Source organism: Pelodiscus sinensis, chromosome 19 (genome assembly GCF_049634645.1).
Source record: "Pelodiscus sinensis isolate JC-2024 chromosome 19, ASM4963464v1, whole genome shotgun sequence".
NCBI classification, from domain to species: Eukaryota; Metazoa; Chordata; order Testudines; family Trionychidae; genus Pelodiscus; species Pelodiscus sinensis.
Genome location: NC_134729.1, coordinates 14,305,608 through 14,322,661, shown reverse-complemented (window position 1 = coordinate 14,322,661; position 17,054 = coordinate 14,305,608). Strand labels below are relative to the sequence as shown.

Below are 17,054 nucleotides of genomic sequence, written 5' to 3'. Positions count from 1 at the left end.
GCCTTTTCTCTCTCCCTAGCCCTCATACCCCAGCCACCAGGGCCCTTTTTTCTCCCTCCCTCCTTCCTGTGCTGAAAAGGGTTTGGAGTATATATCTGAAGTTTCCACTTCATGCATCTGACCAAGAGGGCTCCTTCCCACGAAAGAGTATGCTCAAATAAATGCGTTAGTCTTTAAGGTGCCTCAGGACTCCTAGTTGTTTTTGCTGAAACAGACTAACCTCTGAAATTTATAAATATGTCTATTCTTATGGCGATCACACACAGAATAACTTAGTGTTCCCTTTTTCTAAAAGCAATGAACATTGTTGTGAATACACTAACCTGCTTGTCTGATTTATTTAAAACCATGTCTTTGTTTCAGTGCGTTAAATATGTATTAATCTGGAATGACTACTTTATTAAGGCTTAAGAACACATTTAAAACATCAGCTTAGAAATACTGATTAAGAAAATCAGAGAAGAGCTGCATCATGCGTTCCATAGTATTTAATGTTGTATTCAGCAGGACAGCTGACTTGCCCGTACTACAAAGAAATCTCTGACAAACTTCAGGGTATATAAACAAAAATCTGAGACATTTTTTATTCCCAAATTTAGTGCTTTTAATTAGGTATCTTCTACATGAGCAGTCTTCACAATCTGGCCTGCAGTGGAAAACATGCTCCATTTTCTTTAGAAAGAAATTGTAGAAGACTCGTTTTTACAAATGCCATTTGCTACATTTGGGTTCAGGGATTGGCTGGAAGGGGGTGAGCAGCAAGGAGGAGCAAAGAGAGAAGGGAGACAGTGGGATGCAGACAGGGATTGGGATTGATCGGGGTACAGGATAGGTGGGGCCACAAGATGGGGAGCTTGCCTCCCCAGGCATCAGCTTTACCCACTGGCCTTATAAATGGTAGAATAAATGACCACACTGGGGTACTGCCCTTCACCAGAAAATTAGAGAATTGGAAAAAACTGCCACCTGTGGAGGTGGCAGATCATACTTCTTTCTTCAGAGTAAGGAAAAGTTACAAGTGTTCTCTTCTGCAGCACTGCTCTTGCAGCCTGGCTGTGCTTTACTTCTCCATTTATGCAAGTGTAGAACTGAAACCCTGCCCTGCCTTCCCAGTAATATAACTTTAATTCATTTCACTTGCACCTATCACTAGTCCTATTGTTCCAATGTATGGGTTTCAAACACTACCCAGGAGTCTTGGTCTAAGAACTATTTTCAGTCAGATACATAGCCTTTTGAAAAGGCTTTGGAATCTTTTTTGTAGTTTATGATATTAAACTTTTTTTAAAGTGAATTATATATGTTGGAACTGGGGATGCTAGGGAGCAGTGTGAGGATAAGGCCTTTTTCAGAAGCCTAAATTCCCTCTTGGCTGCATGCTTGCATGGGCATGCAGAAAGCATTTTAAGAAATTGAAGAATGTTAAGCTCTTAAGCAGAGCTATGCAGCAGCATGCCAGTGCAAGCAGGTTAGCCGCTGGTGGTGGTGTGATAGAGGTGGGGTTAGTGGGTACCGGGGGCTCAGCCAGGCAGCTCTCTGCTATCTCCTATTCCCCAGGGCTAGAGCTGGGGCCAGGGCCATGTGATAGCCGCCCCAGATGCTCCTGAGGTGGGCTGCATGGTGGGCGGCTGCTGGAGCAGGGGCTGTGCAGTGTGGCTGCTCCTGGGGCTGGGGCCGGGGCATGGCTGTCCCAGTAGGGACAGCTGGGGCCTCAATTTACAATCTTAACATCTGCTGAGAATTGTTTTCATTTATTCAATTTCCTAGATTTCAGCCCACAAAAGACCTCCTCTTTCCCTCCCCACCAAAGACGCCTCCAGTATGTAAAGGACCTTTCTTCCCCGCCTCCACTGAAGAAGCCGCTAGCATGGAAGAATTTGCAATGAATAGCAGGCAATTCTGCTCAGCACAAGATGCACATCACATTGAAGGGGATGTAAACTTGGGGATTCAGGGCCCAATTCAGAAAGGGGACAATCTTGGTTAAAGCCCTAGTTGAGGACTACAAACCTAAAAGCAATTCCTGGCTCTGACACAGACTGAATGACCTTGGGAAAGTCATTTAGGCCCAGATCTTGATCTACTGAAGCCAATGGGAGCTTTCCTATTGAGCTCAAGGAGCACAGGATCAAATCTTAAATCTTTTTAAACAGCCGCACTGCACAGCTCCTGCTCTTGCAGCCACCCACCATGCAGCTAACCTGCTTGCACTGACATGCTGCTGCATGGCTCTGCTTAAGAGCTTAACATTCTTCAATTTCTTAAAATGCTTTCTACACCATCACCAGCAGCTTTAGATGTATAATCAGTACTTTTTTTTTTTTTTTTTTAAACAAAAGAAGGTGCCAGTACTCCAGGGGAAAAGTTGTTGAGCTCTGACTGGAGGTGCCGGTACTGCATACCAGGCAGTACCATCACAAAAAAAGCACTGTGTATAATGTCCGAATGGCAACCAATATCACCAGATAAAGAAACAGAACTCAGGAAGGGTAAAGAAAACTTAGTTTAACAGCATCTTATTTGGCAAAAACTACATATCAATGGCTGGGGCTGGGAAATCCTCATTCTATAATTATGGTCCTCAGTTTCCTATTGCTTGTCTGTGGGATCTCTGTCTCTTTTTTAATTGTCTCTGTATGCTGTATAATTAATTTTGCTGGGTATAAATCAATTGAGGTGATGGGGTATGAGAAAAACTTGTAGCCTGGCCTTGTCTGTAAAGAATATGAGTCTGCATTTTAAACTCTAGTTTAGACCCAAGCTAGAAAAGCAACCACTTAACCAACTCCTTGTTAGCTTTTATAAATCCACTACTGCTTGCAGTAACCCTCCAGCTGGCTCTACAGAGAAATACCAAGCTCTGTGTGTACGGAGTCTTAAAGCTGGTCCTATTTCACTCTTCTACACTGAGAGAATTTGGTAGCATAAATGGAATCAGAGGAAAGATTATGGATTCCATTAACAGGACTCACCATAATTCAGGCGTTTGTCAATCCAGTTCAGCAGTTCTTTGATATATTTACACCACATTTTGGCATATTCCAGGGCTGCATCAACACCACCTTCACATTTTATCAGCATCTCATCAGCCTCTTCAACTGAAAAAAAATTCAGATTCACAAGGGCTTCAGAAGACAGGCAGAGGCAATATGAGTTTTAGGCAATTTTGCTGCATTAGGTCCCCAATAAAATGCTTTTAAAATTGAATTTTTATGAAATTATTTTTTGTGAATTAGAGGCCAGAGCCCATTGTGTAGTGATGCCAAGAGTGGTGAATTGCAGTTATGTTCCCTGTCCACTTCTGAGGATGCTGAGACAGATTCTCAGCACTGAAATCAGCAATTCTGAAAGAACATCAAGCCAAAAGCAGCCATCACACAATTTAGAAAATGGCCTTTCTTCAATGGAAGGGTCTCATGAAGGGAAATGTAGTTTTACGTGGGACTTTATGATGAAAACACAGAACTGACAGGTCAATGAAAAGTGAGCAACAGCAGCATTTCAAATACTGTAATTGATTTTAATTATTGGGCAAATATTTATTGTACTAAAATTGGCAGATAGCTCTAGTAATGCAGTGAATTAGTGTCTTGGTGCTCGGAAGTCAAAGTCAGTATAAGAAAGTGGCTGATAGTGGGATAACAGGTGAAAACATGTAAACAGAGCTCAGAGGCAATGTTCCACTAATCTTTTCCATTCACATGAACATGCAGAGTTTTTCCTTCCAAGACTGGCCAGGCCCTTTAAATCACTGCAGGAGCCTCATGCTCTGGGCAGTTCTGAAGGTTTCTGGGTGTGTGTGTGTGCGTGTGTGGGGAGGGGCAGCACTGAGGGATGGCTGCCCCAGGTCCCATCCCTTCTAGGAGTACCAAACCAGGTCCCCCTTCCACCTTGTCCAGGGGCCCAGCAAGTCTGTTAGGCCTCCTGTGTGCCCTAAGGCATGTATGGATGTGCACCACCAGCAGTAACACAAACCTAGTTACTGTGGGTGCTCTGTTAATCAGCTGGGCAGAATTGGAATCTCCTCATAGCAGCTACATAAGTGCATGGCTTACAGGGAACACTGCTCAGAGGAGCGTGTGCACCCCGTGTTTGCTCTGAAAGGTTAACATAGAGAGAGAATGGGGCTAATTAACCGAACAGGCTGCCTCTGAGTGGAATCAGGCAGCTAAGTAATTTCCTCATTGAGTGGAGGAGCCCGTCCGAGGAGGAAGGAAGAGAGTGGTCTCTAAAAGACGAGCAGCCCACAGTTACTTCTTGGGAGTAGACTGTCAAGAGACTGACAAAGTCAGAGGGAAGGTGGGAGAAGGTTCAGGGACAGGTAGTAAGGTCTAGGAGGGAACAGACCCTAGGTGCTGATTAGAGGGTCTGAGCTGGAACCCAGAGAAAAGGGCGGGCCTGGTGGTTCCCCTATCAGACATTGATGGAGTGGCACCAGGGTGCCCACACTGAACTGAGACAGCCAATGAGAAGGGACTTTGTTACAGAAGCCTGAAAAGTACAGGCTGGAGAACTGAGTCATGAAGGGGTAATTGCTGGAGCAAGAGCGGCTGCAGACCAGTGGGAGAGGCTGAAGAGATGGCATGCAAGTGCAGGAAGGAGTGTCAGCCTTGCAAAGCTAGTCCCTAGAGTGGCCAAGAGGAGGTGCCATGCTGGTGGTAAGAAGAACCCCCCATGACATGGGGCAGTGTGAATACTGAGCTGACCCCCACAAGACAGATATGATTATAGTGATCGCTACTGGAATCTGCCATGGCCATATAAGCTAATGGCAACCATGTGACATCTGAACTGTACATTCTTGTGACTACAGGTTGAACTGCTCTAGTCTGGCACCCTCAGGACCTGACTGGCACCAAACCAGAGAATTTGCCAAACCATGAGGTCAATATTGTAGTGAAAGGACCTCTTTATTTTTGTTTCACTGAGGCAAATAAATAGAAAAGCACTTGGAGTACTGCTTAATAATGTATGACTGTACTGATAGATTCTGTATGAGCCTACACCTAACCACGGCTTATCACTAACAAAGCGTTAGTGTTATTAAACAATTTTACTGCATAGGCACAAGTAGTCAAAGCATAAAAAACATACTTACGCTTAGCATCATTACCAGTACTTCCACAGCTTGCTGGTCTCTTAGAAGACATTTAGGGGTAAACTAGGGCTAAATAACAGCACAGAACACTGAGAACCAGGACTGGGGGCTGCAATAAACTTTATGGAATTATGGGAAACGTAGCCTCATCCACGATGAGAGGACAACTGACTAACTAAAATTAGGCCGGACCATGGATGTTGCTGGGCCAGAGTATGCTGGACTAGAGAGGTCCAACCTATAGATGGAGTACAAGTACCAATGACAGAAATGGATCAACTATTCTTGAGTCATCTCTATATTTTAGTTTGCTTCTCTTAAGTTACCTGTGATGTTTGTCTGCATATACTCCTCCAAATTGCTTTTGCTTTCCTCCACCTATGGGAAAAAAGAGGAAAAATAGTATCCAGATGTTTAGAGGAATTTACCAAGAGCTGGTCTTGGAGTCTTTGTTCCTGGGAAGTTGAATGTAGTGCGGAAGATGTCCCAAAACTTGACAGAAGCTAGTGGCATAATATAAAACTCCACAACTTACAGAAATGTGAGGGACAAATAAGCTTCTAGCCCTCTTGACTCTGGAGAAAAGCCTAAAATCATGACATGAGTGCAGCTGTTAGCTCCATGCCGCTGCCGACATGTCCCTATGGCCTGGTGGGCATAGCCATTCCATCCATAGGTGTAAGCTGTGAAACTATTCATTCATTTTGTGAAACTGACTGGATATCAGTGATTCCAACTCTCCTGATTTGATCACAAGCCTCCTGATAATTGGGGCTTTTTATTTTCTTGGAAAACCCCAGCCCCTTATTAGAATTAAGCCAGAGCTGGGAACTTTGCTACCTGATGCCGCATGCACCATTATCAATTGTGATCGCTCGGACTTAGTATTCTTGTTTGTTGGTGCATGATATTGGAAGAGAATCCCTGCCTTATTTTTTCTAAAGGCAGACTTTAGGTCTCATGGTTTGTGGAGAAAAGCGAGAGACCCTGTCCCAAGCTCAGCCAAAGGCCTCAAGCACTAAATTCCAAATAAAAAGATCCCCAACTGTATTTTAGCTGTGGTTCCAAGAAGCTATTCTCTTTTTTTAGGGGTTCAGATGGAGGCTGATTCATGCATTTTGAACGCTTGGGGTTGGCAATTCAGTACATGCAAGTTGCTAGTGTCTTCCACTATGTCCAGGAGCCCAGACAGAAACCAGGATCCTACAAAAGACCTGAAACTGAGTCCGCGCCCTGACACCCCCATGTCCTTGGGCTGGGATGCCCCCCCCCCAACATCCATACCCTCGCATTGGGATCCTGCCTCCCCCTCCCCACTAACATCCATGTCTTCATGCCAGAATCCTGGCCTGGGGTAACTGAAAGTCAAACCCAACATCTCCATTCCGCTGGCTGCAGAACCACTTCAGCTTGGGCAGCTCCCTGACTAGAGCAGTTCACATCATGGCAGAGGTTTCCCAGATCAAGTGGCATCCTCTGAAAGCTGGACTATGTGGCTGCTGGGGGCCTGAATGCTTCTGGAAGCCGTATCCATGAGTGAGTCCCAGCACACCTCAGCCACACATGCCTGATTTAATAACTTTTAATTTTAAATATTTAAAATATTTTGCAGGCTAGATTGGGGAAGTGCTTGGGCCATAAATGTTTGCATTTGAGACCTCTGCCCTACTTTACCTACTGATTCTTACCATAGAGAAAATTACTTCTCCTGAGTTGGCAAGAATGACTCCAAACGGCATGCATCTGAAAATGTCATGAAGTACAGGCAGTCCCCGAGTTACGCGGATCCGACTTATGTCGGATCCGCAGTTATGAACAGGGCTTTTCTTGCCCCGGAGGACGGGAGCGGCGGGACGCCCAGATGCGCCGCGATCCGCCGCCCACATCCTCCGGGGCGAGAAAAGCTGCTCCCCGTCTCCCTGGTCTGCAGGGAGACGGGGAGCAAAGCCTTGGAGCACGCCCGCAGCGGGACAGCCCGGGCGCACTTGAGCTGTCCCCCTGCGAGCATGCTCCGCGGCTTTGCTCCCCATCTCCCAACCAGCAGACCAGGGAGATGGGGAGCAAAGCCTCGGAGCACGCCCGCAGTGGGACAGCCGCGGCGCACCTGGGCTGTCCCGCTGCGGGTGTGCTCCAAGGCTTTGCTCTCCGTCTCCCTGCAGACCAGGGAGATGGGGAACAAAGCAGCGGAGCACGCCCGCAGGGGGACAGCTCAAGTGCGCCCGGGCTGTCCCGCTGCGGGCATGCCCCGCAGCTTTGCTCCCCGTCTCCCTGCAGACCAGGGAGACGGGGAGCAAAGCTGCGGAGCACGCCCTCAGGGGGACAGCTCAAGCGCGCCCGGGCTGTCCCGCTGCGGGCGTGCTCCGCGGCTTTGCTCCCCGTCTCCCTGGTCTGCAGGGAGACGGGGAGCAAAGCCTTGGAGCACACCCGCAGCTCCAAGCTCTTGCTCTGCCCCAGGCTTCCTGGAATCAGCCGCTGATCAGTTTCAGCAGCAGCTGACTTGGGGACGCCTGGGTTTCTTAAGTTGAATCTGTATGTACCGTATATTCCGGCGTACAAGACGACCTCTGAAGTTAAAAAACATCCCCCAAAAATCGGGGGTCGTCTTGTACGCCGGATGCCCCGCCGCCGGAGCCCCTCCGCGGCTTTGAAAGCCTCGGGGGAAGCCGGCGAGGGGGAATCCCAGGCGCGCATGGGCTGCCCCCCCTCCGGAGCCCCTCCGCGGCTTTGAAAGCCTCGGGGGAAGCCGGCGGCGGGGCATCCCAGGCGCGCATGGGCTGCCCCCCCTCCGGAGCCCCTCCGCGGCTTTGAAAGCCTCGGGGGAAGCCGGCGGCGGGGCATCCCAGGCGCGCATGGGCTGCCCCCCCTCCGGAGCCCCTCCGCGGCGGCGCGGAGGGGCTCCGGCGGGGGGGCAGCCCATGCGCGCCTGGGATGCCCCGCCGCCGGCTTCCCCCGAGGCTTTCAAAGCCGCGGAGGGGCTCCGGAGGGGGGGCAGCCCATGCGTGCCTGGGATGCCCCGCCGCCGGCTTCCCCCGAGGCTTTCAAAGCCGCGGAGGGGCTCCGGCGGGGGGGGGGGGGGGCAGCCCAGGCGCTCCTGGCGGCTTTGCTCCCGGTGCCTCTGGTCTGCTGGGGACCATCTCCAGCAGACCAGGGACACCGGGAGCAAAGGAGGCGGAGGGGCGCTGGGGTATAAGATGAAACCCTATCTTTTAATTAAAAAGATAGGGGGTCGTCTTATACGCCCAGTCGCCCTATACGCCGGAAAATACGGTAAGTCAGAACTGGCGTCCAGATTCAGCCGCGGTTGAAACTGATCAGTTTCAGCAGCGGCTGACGCCAGTTCTGACTTACATACAGATTCAACTTAAGAACAAACCTACAGTCCCTATCTTGTACGTAACCCAGGGACTGCCTGTAATGTCTCTTCTTTAGCCACCAAAGTAAAGTTAGCCATGCTAACTCTTTCATTTTCTATTTTGTACAGGTTCTTATGACCACTGTATCTGTGCACCTAGCATCTCTCTTTCTCTCCTGTGGTAAGAACCCTAACCAAAACAACTTAGTTTCCCTTGCTAGAACAAATGCTACTCAATCATATCTCTATTGAAAAGAGTTCTCTCTTAGGACTTACTAGGAGCACCTTGCTCTCTGGGGTCAGGTCTGTGGTGTCAGTGCTCTCTGAGTCACCAATGAACATGTCAGCTGTCCTGTAAAGTAAATACGCTGATTAAATAATGCAAACTTAAAGCTATATTGGAAGCTGCAAAATGCAGGACTATAGCATAAGAAGCAATGAGCTTAAATTGCAGCAAGAGAAGTTTAGGTTTGTTATTAGGAAAAACTTCCTAACTGTCAGGGTGGTAAAGCTCTGGAATACATTGCCTAGGGAGGTTATGGAATCTCCATCACTGGAGGTATTTAAGAGCATGTTAGACACACTGCTGTAAAGGATGATCTAAATGGTGCTTGGTCCTGCCATGAGTGTAGGGCACTGGACTTGACCTCTCAAAGTCTCTTCCAGTTCTAGAATGCTATGAGTCTATTACCCAGCCTCAATTACTTCATTGAATTTCGTGGATGTAACTAAGACTATGTTTATGGAGTATACACAGAGGACGGCTTATAGTGCAACCAAGGCTGACTCTCCCTAAACCAGGACTCTGTTGTCCGGCAAAACCATGGATTTTCTTGGACCAGAGAGCCCCAGTGGCTGGGAGTCCAGTGTAGGAAGGCCGGTGACTGGGAACCCTTCCAGGGCTAGGAGCCCTGCCAGGATGGTGACAGCAGGGCTGGTGGCAGCGAGGCTGGAAGCCCAACTAAGTTGGCAGCAGGGAGTCCAGGGGCCAGCAGTAATGGGGCTGGCAGTCCAGCTGGACTGGTGGAAGTCTGGATAAGCAGCCCTGCCAGGGCCGGGAGCCCAGCATGACTGAGATTAAAGGGGGGCAACTTAGTCCTCCCCTGCTCTGGCAAACTTCCTTGTTTGGGATTTGCCAGGTCCCGAGGGTGCTGACGGGAGGTCCGACCTGAACAGCTCTAAGGGGGTGTCTGCGTCTATCCCAGAGCTAACTAGAGCAACAGAACAAACATACGCAGCAGAATGAACACTCCGTCTTTTATCTGTTTGAATTCTAGCTGAACCGTTGGGCTACGTATACACTGGCCGCGAGTACTTGCGCAAGAACACTGACGTTCTAATGTATAAAATCAGGGCTTCTTGTGCAAATACTCTGACGCTCCCACTCAGGGATAAGCCCTCTTGTGCAACTGTTCTTGCGCAAGAGGCCAGTGTAGCCAGGCAACATCAATTTCTTGTGCAAGAAAGCCCGACGTTTAAAATGGCCATCGGAGCTTTCTTGAGCAAGAGAGCGTCTACACTGGCAAGGATGCTCTTGCGCAAAAGCACATCTCTTGCGCAAAGGCACATGCCAGTGTAGACGCTCTCTTACTCAAATACTCTAACACAAAAACTCTTGCACAAAACCTTGACAATATAGACGTAGCCTTGTTGTTCCTGTAATCCCCATCATTTACCATTTAATACTCTACAAAGCAATAGAGATTATTTAAATCATCACTTCTCTGACATTTTATTGGCTTTTGTAATGGGCCTCCCTTTATGATTTCATATATACTTTTTTCTTTTGCAAGTTAAATAGCTTTATTTGAGATGGCATGCTTTAGCGGGCAAACATAAAACACTGGAGAGAAAACAAGTGTTTCATTATATAATATAGGGCCAGGTAGGAAGCTTACGGTAGTGAGCACTGAGTCACGCAAATAGACCTATTCATTTAAGTGGTCACCATCACGTGAGGATCCCACAGTCAGGCTCAGAATGTGTGTGGATTAAGGCTGAAAGACAAGATTTTCAGAGCAGAGACAGTCACTCACTCTGTACTAGGGATGTTAAATATCGGTTAACTGAATAGTCGATTAACCTCACGATTTCCTACGGGTTAGTCCCTAGGAGGGAGTGAGGCCGGCAGCCATTGCACTCTGGCCTCACTCCCAAGGAGCCCCCTGCCACTACACACTGCTGCCTTTGGGGTGCCAGGAGGGAGCTGGTCCACGAGGGGAGTCATTTTTAAAACTAGCTTCCCTTGCAGACTGGCTGCTTGTCACACTGTGCTGCTGCCCCTGTTTGGGGGTGGTCTGCGTTCCCAGACCTGGTGTGAGCCAGAACTGAGCCGGGCTGCTTGCCTGCCTGGCTCCTAATACACCTTAAATGCAGAGATGCAGTGGGGGTAGGTCCCAGACCCAGCATGAACCAGGACTGAGCCAGTCCACTGGCCAGCCTGCTAAAAAATGTATTGGTGCGGTGGAGGGAGGGAAATGTGTGTAGTCTACAGCATTAACTTATAGGCTTTTGGTTACTGGTTAATCGATTAATCGACTACACTATTACATCCCTTACAGCGCCTAGTGCAATGGGGCCCTGAATCAGGTTGGTCTCTGGGTGCTACTATAACACACATATTAAGTATTGACAACAACAATAATAATGGAGCAGATTCTGCTCTCACTGTCACTGGTGTAAATCCAGGGCTCCCTGAAAGCATCCTCTCGCTATTAAGGAACTGCAAAGTTCAGAAGAAAAGAAAATGATTGACTAGCCTAGGAAGCCTGGAAGATGATAGTTAGTTAAGTACAGGCAGTCCCCGGGTTACATGGATCCGACTTACATTGGATCCCTACTTACAAACGGGGTGAGGCAACCCCGCACTAGCTGCTTCCCCCCAGCAGACCAGGGAGACGCGAAGCTAGCACCCCCCCAGCAGACTAGGGAGACGCGGAGCGGCTTTTCTCAGCAGACACCTCAGCCTGAGAATAAAGGACTGAGGGAAGTGAGGTGTGGGAGAATAAAACTGAGCTCTGGAGAAATGTTTGGCTAGAGTTTCCCCTACAATATGTACCAGTTCCGACTTACAGACAAATTCAACTTAAGAACAAACCTACAGTCCCTATCTTGTACGTAACCCGGGGACTGCCTGTAAATCCAAATTATAGGCAGAAAGTCTGAGAGAAAAAGCAGTAGGGAAGGGATTCTCATTTTTCTAAACATGAAAAGGTTACTAGTAAGCAATGGAGGTAATGAGTCTCAAAGAGTGACAGTACTGTGGCACATCTCTCTCTGTCCCGAGGGTCCTGTACATCTAGGTGGTTACTATATGCCTCAGAGGCTCACTGTGACCCTCCATACTGCCTCTTATCTTTTTCTAAAGGTCAGGGTCACAGCTTACTGAGCCATTTTCATCACTGGCAAAGTCAATAAATTGGGGGGGGGAGACCCCCCTCCTTAAACCTGGGCCTCCTTTTTCCAGAATCAGACTTTCTAGTGGTGTGGGGAGAATTGGAGGGACCCCAGGCATAGCCACTACTTGGGGTTCTGGCCCAGGGAACCTAAGTAGCAGCAACTGTTGGGAGGGTTTTCCCTCTAGCCCCAATACAGCAGCCTTTTCCCTGGGCCACTTCCCCAAATGCTCCCCTAGCATCTTCCTCATGGAACTTGAGGGAATCTTTCCTTTCTCGACAACAGACTTCCTCCTCTCAGTCCTTCACTCTTTTCCTTTCCCCTCCTTTATCTAGGGAAGCCCCACAGGTCTTAATTAGCTGCAGGTATCTAATTAGTCTGCTGCTTCAGGCAAGTTCTTAATTAGCCTCGGGTGCCTGCCTTGATTACATGGAAGCAGTCTCTGGCAGTTCACTCCGGAAACAAAAAGCCATTCACTCAGCTCCCAGCATATCTGCCCTCCATCAAACTATTGCAGCCAGCTGCCCAGGGTCTGTCACAGTGCACACAGTGATTGTGTAAATTCTGTAAAAGAAGGAAAGGGAAAAAGTAGATATGGATGGTTAAAGCTCCATGGAACTAGTCCCATGCTGCTTCTATACATACGCATTTCCGATCGAGATTTCTAAAGCATCCAAACTTCGGAAAATCTCACTGTACCGCTTCTTGTTTTCAGATCCTCTCACTTGATGGTTGAGACCTGGAAGTAAGTAGGAATGAGAAATAATTTTGCTAAGAAATCCCAATTGGCCTAATCCAGTGTCCACTGTGCATTGCAGTGGGCCTTGGGTCAAGTCCAGTGTTCCCTCTAAACTGCACAGCAGCACAGCTTCGCAAGTGATTAATCAGCCCCGCCTAGTCAGAGAATCAGGACTCTATGCACGATTCGTTATGTACATTGGCAGAGTTGTGAGAGTGTGTTGCACTGCAGATTGGGACGGAGGTTCACGGGCAGGGCTGAGTTGTGGAAGTTGCCATTGCTTGAATAACACATGCTATCTTCTGTTGCAATGTGTTGTGTGTAGTAACCATTTCTCAATACCATACATGCTTATTTCTGTTGATACTTTAGCTGAAGAAATATCATATCTGCTTCATTCCATAACAAGCATTAGTAACACAGCAATAAATTCCGGCCATTGATCTTCCAAAGGACTGAGTATTTTCTGCCCCAAATTGCACAAACCCATGGGTTGTGGTGAGCTCGTGTTTTATGCATGATGTACAGTATGCAGACATTCAGTTATTTCTATGGACAGAAACTAGACCTGTCTCACTGCCGAACAGCAAGGGCATTTTAAAAACAGAATTAGGCATATTTGCTATAAACAGATGTAAACGTCACTCTTTTGTGTCGTCCCCCGGACATTCCAGGAAACAGGATGTGGTTGACCTAAATCAAGAGTTGCCTCATGTGTAGCTCAGAGATGCAGTCGGAGAGCAAGTACTTGCAAATGTCACTTAATGGTGCTTGCTGGAAAAGTCAGTGTCTTGTTTTGTTAATCTCAAACTGGACTGTTGTGTCACAACTGAAATATGCAGATTTCCGAGTCCTGTTTTTATTGGAAGGTTGGCTGCCTTGGCAACTCCTCAGTGAGGTGTGGACTGTGGAACCCACACATAGCCCGAGTTGTCCCTGGGGAGTCAAGGGAGTGGGGAATTCTGCCCAGTGTGCTGGGAGAAGGCACCTACTCGTATGCCCCTTCAGTGGGTGTGCTGTGTACTCTCCACTGCAAACTAGGGATGTAAAATCCCAATTAATCATTTAAGTGGCTAAACGTTAGGTTAATCTAACATTTAATCAGTTCACTAAGCAGGATCCTGGGCCAGAGACTGTTCCAACTGGCTGTAGCAGCTCGAGCCCATGGGGCTTCTACTCCTAGTCCCATATGGGGACTGGCTGCTGGGTCCCAGTTCTCAGCCCTAACCTCGTGGGACTGACTGCTGGCTGCCAGCTGCCAGCCCCAGCAGTGCAGGGCAGGCTGCTGGCTCCTAGCTCCAGCTGCGCGGGGCGGCCTATTGGCTGGTGTCCCTAGGCTGGAGCAGCCCTCCACCTGCAGCAGGCTGTGGGTGGGGAGCTACTGCCAGGGAACTGGTTAGCTATTACCTGGTAAGCCTCATCCAGTAAGGGTGAGGCTTACCAGGTAACCAGTTAACTGGTTACCCATTCACATCCCTACTGCAAACCAGCCTTTTCCCCTCAGGATCATGATGCAAAAGGAGATGCTGTCATGGACTCTTCCTCTCCTCTCACTCTTCAGGGTGACCTGTGCCCACAATATTATAGATAAAGGACACCTATTCTCACAACCTTTCCTTAAAATAGGAAATCAAATTGTCTGGCAGAAAGTGAGCAGGCTTGGGAGGTTCTGGAGAGAGGCTCACGGTGAAGCAGAGAACAAACAGCTTTGCAGACAATCTAGTTTCCATATTCTAATACAGCTTCTGGGTGAGGGTCAGGTGAGAGTGAAACTCTCTCTCTGTCATGTTGGGTCAGAGGTCAATTCACTTTGAAAAAGCATCATGAAGAATAAAGGAAAAGGGCCAATGTAGCCCATCCAAATCCCAACACTCCCCAAAAAGGGATAGAGAATGAGAGAGAGAATGTTTTATTGCTGCTATATAAATCCATGGTACGTCCACATCTTGCATACTTCATGCAGATACAATCACCTCATCACAAAAAAGATATCTTGGCATTGGAAAAAGTTCAGAAAAAGGCAACAAAAATTATTAGGGGTTTGGAATGGCTGCCATATGAGGAAAGATTAATAAGACTGGGAATTTTCATCTTAGAAAATTGAGGGCATGTCTACTCAGCAAGGCTAAAGCCAAAATAAGCTATGCAACCTGAGCTATGTCAATTGTGTAGTTTAAGTCGAAATAGCTTATTTCGGCTTTTGGCGCTATCTACACAGCAGGAAGTCAGAGTTAGAGCATTCTCCCTCCGACTTCCTTTACTCCTCGTAAAATGAGGACGACAGGAGTTGGAGTAAGAAGTCTTCCAGCTTGACATTATTTCAACATTATGTCGAAATAACTCCTTGGTGTGGAGACGCGGACTGTGTTATTTCAGAATAACATCGGTTATTTCAAAACAATGCTGCTATGTAGACATAGCTCGAACGGGGTGTGGCGGTGTGGCGGGGTTCCCTCGCCTCTGCACCCCCGTAGTGGCACGAACAGACTCTACCAGCCGGCAGAATAGAGGGAGTTTATTGCTTCTCCAGGATACAGCACAGCACAGATGTAATCTGGTTACAGGCCCATGCCTAGGATGCCTCAGCCCCCTTGAGATGGGGGAGACTGGGCTCCTAAATCCCAGCCCCTTGCTTAGGCTGCTTTATCCATGATTCCAGACAGAAACTAAAACTCTCTTCCAGCCCTGCCCCCCAGCCAGGTTTCGGTCTCAGCCCTCCTTTCTTTGTCTCCCTCCCTGGGAGGCTGAGCCTGTGTGTCTGGGTTAATACACATTTGGGAGAGTCAGTGAGAATCTCCCATCACAGTGCAGGGGGACACCGGGTCACAGAGCAGACAGCACCCCAACTATGCCACAAGGGGATATGATAGAGATTAATAAAAACATGACTGGTATGGAGAAACTAAATAAGGAAAAGTTATTTACTTGTTCTCATAACAAGAACTAGGGGTCACCAAATGAGATTAATAGGTAGCAGGTTTAAAACTAACAAAAGGAAGTATTTCAACTTAATGCAAAGTTAACCTGTGGAACTCCTTGCGAGAGGATGTTGTGAAGACCAGGATTTTAACTGGGTTCAAAAAAGAACTAGATAAATACATGGACTATAGGTCCAGCAATGGCTATTAGTCAGCATGGGTAGGAATCGTGTCTATAGTCTCTGTTTGTCAGAGCTGAGAATGGGCAACAGGGGATGGATCATTGGTGATTACCTGTTCTGTTCATTCCCTTTCAGGCACCGGGCACTGGCCATAGTCAGAAGACAGAGAACTGGGCTAGATGTACCTTTGGTCTGACCCAGTCTGGCCGTTCCTATGTTCTTATGTACTCGTGGGCCATGGAATGGTCTGGATTAAAGAAGCATGGCCTGTTTCTGAGCTGTGATGAAATTCAACACAAAGATGGGAATGTACATAACTTCTTTGCTTTTGCTGATGAAATCATTCTTTAGTAGTCTGAGGATGGGAAAATGGGGTAGGTTTAGAAGTTAAAATAAAAAAAGAACAAGTTAAAATCACTTAGAAAAGTTAGATGTCTGCAAGTCACCAGGGCCTCATGAAATGCATCCTAGAAAACTCAAGGAGCTGACAAAGAAGGTCTCTGAGCTGTTAGCTATCATTTTTGAAAAATCATGGATGTAAGAATAGATTTCCCAGATGACTGGGAAAAGGCAAATATAGTGCCCATCTATAAAAAGGGAAATAAGAACAGCCCAGGAAACTACAGACCAGTCAATTTAACTACAGACCAGCCAAGAAAGAAAATGGAGCAGGTAATTAAGGAAGAAAATAAGGTGATGGGTAACAGCCAGCATGGATTTGTAAAGAACAAATCATATCAAACCAATCTGTTAGCTTTCTTTGATAGGATAACGAGTCTTGTGGATAAGGGAGAAGAGGTGGATGTGGTATACCTAGACTTTAGTAATGCATTTGATATGGTCTTGCATGATCTTCTTAACAATAAACTAGGCAAATACAACTTAGATGGGGCTACTATATGGTGGGTGCATAACTGGCTAGATAACCATTCTTAGAGAGTAGTTATTAACAGTTCATAGTCATGCTGGAAGGGCATAACAAGTGGGATTCTGCAGGGCACTGTTTTGGGACCAGTTCTGTTCAATATCTTCATCAACAATTTAGATATTGGCATAGAGAGTACGCTTATTAATTTTGCAGATGATCCCAAGCTAGGAGGGGTTGCAACTGCTTTGGAGAATAGGGTCATAATTCAAAATGATCTGGACAAACTGGAGAAATGATCTCAGGTATATAGGATGAAGTTTCAATAAGGACAAATGCAAAGTACACCACTTAGGAAGGAACAATCTGTTTCACACATACAGAATGGGAAGTGACTGTCTAGGAGAGTACTGCAGAAAGGGATTTAGGGGTCATAGCGGACCACAAGCTAAATATGAGTCAACAACGTGACACTGTTGCAAAAGAACCAAACATGATTCTCAG

The 17,054-nt window shown here is 47.4% G+C and overlaps 1 protein-coding gene across 3 annotated transcripts in view; it reads right to left on the bottom strand.

Moving 5' to 3' along the window:
• The window catches only part of GMIP (GEM interacting protein), a 61,889-nt gene that overhangs the window by 34,372 nt on the left and 10,463 nt on the right, over nt 1–17,054 (bottom strand). For 2 of the 3 annotated variants that reach the window (XM_006130253.4, XM_075902464.1), the window contains exons 2-5: nt 12,492–12,585; nt 8,727–8,802; nt 5,425–5,476; nt 2,973–3,098 (exon numbers count right to left, since the gene is read on the bottom strand). In XM_006130253.4, coding sequence (XP_006130315.2) covers nt 2,973–3,098; nt 5,425–5,476; nt 8,727–8,802; nt 12,492–12,585 — 348 coding nt within the window. Of the gene's footprint in view, nt 1–2,972; nt 3,099–5,424; nt 5,477–8,726; nt 8,803–12,266; nt 12,586–17,054 lie in introns of all 3 variants that reach the window. The other variant, XM_075902463.1, reaches the window with a different exon arrangement.